Below are 4,429 nucleotides of genomic sequence, written 5' to 3' on the forward strand. Positions count from 1 at the left end.
CTGTTTGCCTCCAACGGAAAGCTAGCGTTAGTTTAGCTAACAGCTAATTCGGCTAACCGCTAGCTGACAGCTCGTAAAAGACCCTCAAAAGGTAAAATAACCGATGAAATATATGACGGCTGTCAGCTGTTATGTCAGTTCTACTTTACTTGTGCTCATTTAAAATACACGTTATTTTAGACTGAATCAAGCTGCCAGCCAGCGGTTAGCCAAATTAGCTGTTAGCTAAGCGTCAATAGCTTTCCTCTGGAGGCTAACAGCAGACCGCGACTGTGGAACAGATTGTGCAGTGCCGGTAAATCCTCGTATGTTTTCATTACTGCCGGTAAAGTGAAGCTAGCATGCTAGAGCTAGCATGTGCTACGGTTAGCCACCTCGTCTCGGCTAGTGACGTAGAAAGCCGTGCAGATTTTGAACAGCTCACCCGGAGACTGAAGACAGAGGACATTCAGAAACCACATCTCACTCAAAACAGCATGGACAGTTTTTTTCCAAGTTTGTATGTGTGTGGAAGCCCCAGAGACACCAAATAACCCCCCAAATCCCTTTAACCTTAACAACAACATATGTTGAAACACAGTAGTTTCCATTTCAGCTCAAAGTGAGAGACTTTAATGTGTTTTGCTGTCATTTACGGTTGCACTGCAAAAACTTGCATGCAGGCTAAATTGTAACCATTTTTTGGGGATTAAGCTATAAGCACAACAAAAGTATGCTAGGAGCTAGGCTAATAAATGCAGTGTAATGTGTAATGGTAGAACACTGCAGCGCTATGATGTCCACCTTAGCTGAGAACAGAGAAATATCCTTCCCTATTGAGTATTAAGCATTACATGCACATAAACCTAGAAGTAATTCCTAATAATCTAACACATGTATATTTCATGGACTCTCCATAATCTCTTGAATACAGGATGGAAGACCACCAATGATGATAACTAAACAATGATTATTGTGTTCAATTGTATTGTATTTCATATCCCACTACAACTGCACGGCTGCAACTTTCACCAGCAAAAAGATTTTTTTTTAATGAATAAATCAAAAATGAGGTGATGATGGTCATCACCGCGATAGTGTCACGTCACTGCGGTATTGCAGTGATGCAGATATCGCCGCAGCCTGTGTCTGATAAACAATCTTGTCAAGAAAGTTCGACAGTTAAGAGCAAAGAATATATGCGACAAATCCCATCTCAATCTCATAATCACATCTCAATCTCACACAGAAAAACTGTCCGATTTTTCTTTCACTTCAGCTTCATTTCCCGCCCATCTCTCCTCCTCCCTTCCTGCATTTATGTCTCTCCCACTCTCTTTATGTCTCTCTTTATGTCTCTCCCACTCGCCGCCCCCATCCTGACTTTCCCTCCACCATTTTAACCCGAGAACTGAGGTGTCAGTCAATCTTTTGCCGGTTGCCGTGGTGAATCTTTAACCCCGCCCCTCCTCTTCACGGCTCTGTCAGATTACACCCTTGCGTGTCAGTCAAGACCGTCAGCCGTTTCAATTGGCTGAGCCGTGTTGCCTTGCGTGCGTGCGTGCGTGCGTGTGAGAGAGACTGTTTGTATGCTTGGCAATGCCATACCAGAAATCTATTATAAATACAGGTTACATACAATTATGCTGTTATGACTATAAACTGGCATTATTGACATTTACAGAGTTTTTTGTGTGAACCGGACACAGTGGTCAAATAATAGTAACAAATCATATAAATACAAACATATTTAAAGAAATAAAAATAAAATAAAATAGTTCTGTAAGTTGTCTGTTTCCATGCTTAGACTAGACACTAAGACACTATTGTGAAGATGGACAGGGGTTGATTTTATAGCACTCTTGTTAGTATTGCTGGGTATTAAACTTTTAAACAATTTTTTTTCGTACCGACTGAAATGTGTCACGGAGACAACCCAGAGCTGTCAAGTACCAAAAGCTAGAATTAAATTAATGTTTAACTACATAAATTAACACCTATCACAAACTAACCTTGTTTTTATAAGGATATTATAAGGATATATATTACCAAATGTTTATTACCAACTGTGACCAAGAAATGTACTGAGGAGGACATTTTATGTTTGAAAAATAAACTTGTTAGTGCTCTCTATTGGACAATGTATGTAATGGTCACATTTTTTTTTTATCTTAAATTATCTCATTTGTTGAACTGTAATTTCTTTCTATTTAATGTCGGACATATGCGCCAATGTGGATATATGTGCAATAAGATAATATCAGCCGATATATTTGCCTGGGGTATTTATTGGTGTAGTTCTAGTTCTTCTACTACATAAAAAGAACATTGTTTCAAGAAAAGTAATGTCTTGGTATTGGTGCCAAAATTAAGGTACCGTACCAACTATATCAAACAACGCCCAGTCTAAGTCATTAATTTGATAAACCTACAGATTACATCCAAAAAATGAGTAATTCTCTCTTAATCAAAGACGGTAATGAGAAAGATATCACTCAGAAAATTGGTAGTGACTGCACAGAAAAGAAAAATAATGATGGAGGGAGCGGTACATCTGCCGAACCACTTTGACTTAATTCAAGTGCATTTGTGCATAAAGAGTATGGGCATTGCAAAAATAGGAAGCGCACACACACAAACACACACACACATACTGAATAGACTGGAGTTGATATTTTGTGCTAGTACGTTACAGTTACAAATATGACATTTTTCTATCCCAACATACTGTTTTTGTGTTTTTGAACACATATTGGTAGAACCCTGTGAACGAGACTGTGCTGAAGGGATGAGCTTGTCTTGTTGTAGCAGTTTGTGTCAGTGTTGCTGTGAGCCTAATCAATCCTCGACATCTGTCTCAGTTCAACACGGACAACCCCCTTCACCTCCTCTCCCCCCCCTCTTTCCTTCGACCTAATCTGTCTACCTCCCTCTATCCTCTGTCTCTCTCTCCAGTCACACATGAAAGGATGCCTGACTTATGCCTGTCAGAGGAACATCCTTCACCATGAGGACAAGAGCTGAGAGGAGAGAGAGGAGGCCAATGAACAACCACAACCACACACACACACACACACACACACACACACACACACACACCAGTTCCCACTGCATTGGCCAGAGCGGGTCATTGAAGGCGAGGGACTGGTCACTCTCTTTCTCCTCAGGCTGTCTGTCTGTTGCAGACTCTCTCCTCCGAGAACCTGCAAGCACATAGACCCATCATGTGTTGAATGCGTGTGCACATGTTTTTGTGTGTAGTTTTTTTTTTTTTCTTTCTGTTTTTGAACTCTGACTTCAGGAAGTCCCTGCTCTCCAACCAATGGTGAAAGGCCTCCCAGAATCCACCTTCTCTCCAGTGAGGTGGAATACTGCTGGAAGATTACCATCTCATTAGCATATTATTAGCATCTCATTTTTGCGGCACAGCTCGGCTCGCTCTCTTTTGCAAGCTAGTCTCTCACTCTCTGCCATTCACTCTCTCCCTTCCTCACACAAGATGGATGTGAATCAGTTTGTTTCCTAATATACTGTATGTACAGTATTGCCAAATTAATTAATAGCCCACTAGTAAATGGGAAGTTAATTAAATGACTGCGATAAAACATTGCACACAAACATGCATGAACATATTACAAGCATTAGTATTAATTAGGGGTATAACATGTACATGGATTGATCCTGAACCATTCGACTCGGCAACTTTCCGAGCTTCAGCACACCCTCTGAACCAAGTAATTACTGACACGTTGGCCTACTACACTTTAATTAGGTCTAGGTCTTGGCATACATAAGTAAGAACATCAATTCTAAAATTAGTCCCCAGATGTATAACTCATACACGGGGCGGTGTCATCATGGCCAATGCAAAGAGTAACCTGTGGAGGAGCATTCTTCAATAGTATTTAGAGCCAATGCTTGGGAGAACTATAGTCTACAGTAAGTTACAATAACTTGAAAAAAATGGCGGTGGAGTAGACAAAAACTACGTGCCACTGTTTTTTAACCAAACTTTGGTATGTCTGGAAACAGAAACAATCAAACGTGCTTAACCATTTGCAATGGCATCATCTGAGTCAATAAGTTACTGTGCAACAGTGCTGCTGTGATATCAAAGTCTTCACTGGTCCAAAATGTCCTATAGACCTATATGAAACCCAAATCCGACAAGGATTTTTTTTTTAACACCAAATCCAAAAGGGAAGCCGAGCACTGGAACAGCATGATGAGCTTTTAATTGAAGGGGTGCTTATGCAGTTTTAGCCATTTCTTTTCTGTTGTTTTCTCACTTTTGCTCAAAGGTACTTTTGATTTCTATAGAGCTACCCTTCCGGTTTCTCTATGGAGCTCCCCCTACAGGTTTCTCTATAGACCCCCCCCTACAGGTTTCTCTACAGAGCTCCCCCTACAGGTTTTCTCTGTGGGGCTCCCCCTACAGGTTTCTATTGAC

General features: G+C 40.8%; 1 protein-coding gene across 1 annotated transcript in view; it reads right to left on the reverse strand.

The window, feature by feature from the left end:
* The window catches only part of LOC117945770 (furin-like protease kpc-1), a 209,638-nt gene that overhangs the window by 159,102 nt on the left and 46,107 nt on the right, over window positions 1–4,429 (reverse strand). Inside the window, 1 exon segment of the mRNA XM_034873469.1 lies at window positions 3,079–3,182. Coding sequence (XP_034729360.1) covers window positions 3,079–3,182 — 104 coding nt within the window.

This window comes from Etheostoma cragini, chromosome 6, assembly GCF_013103735.1.
Source record: "Etheostoma cragini isolate CJK2018 chromosome 6, CSU_Ecrag_1.0, whole genome shotgun sequence".
Lineage (NCBI taxonomy): Eukaryota > Metazoa > Chordata > Actinopteri > Perciformes > Percidae > Etheostoma > Etheostoma cragini.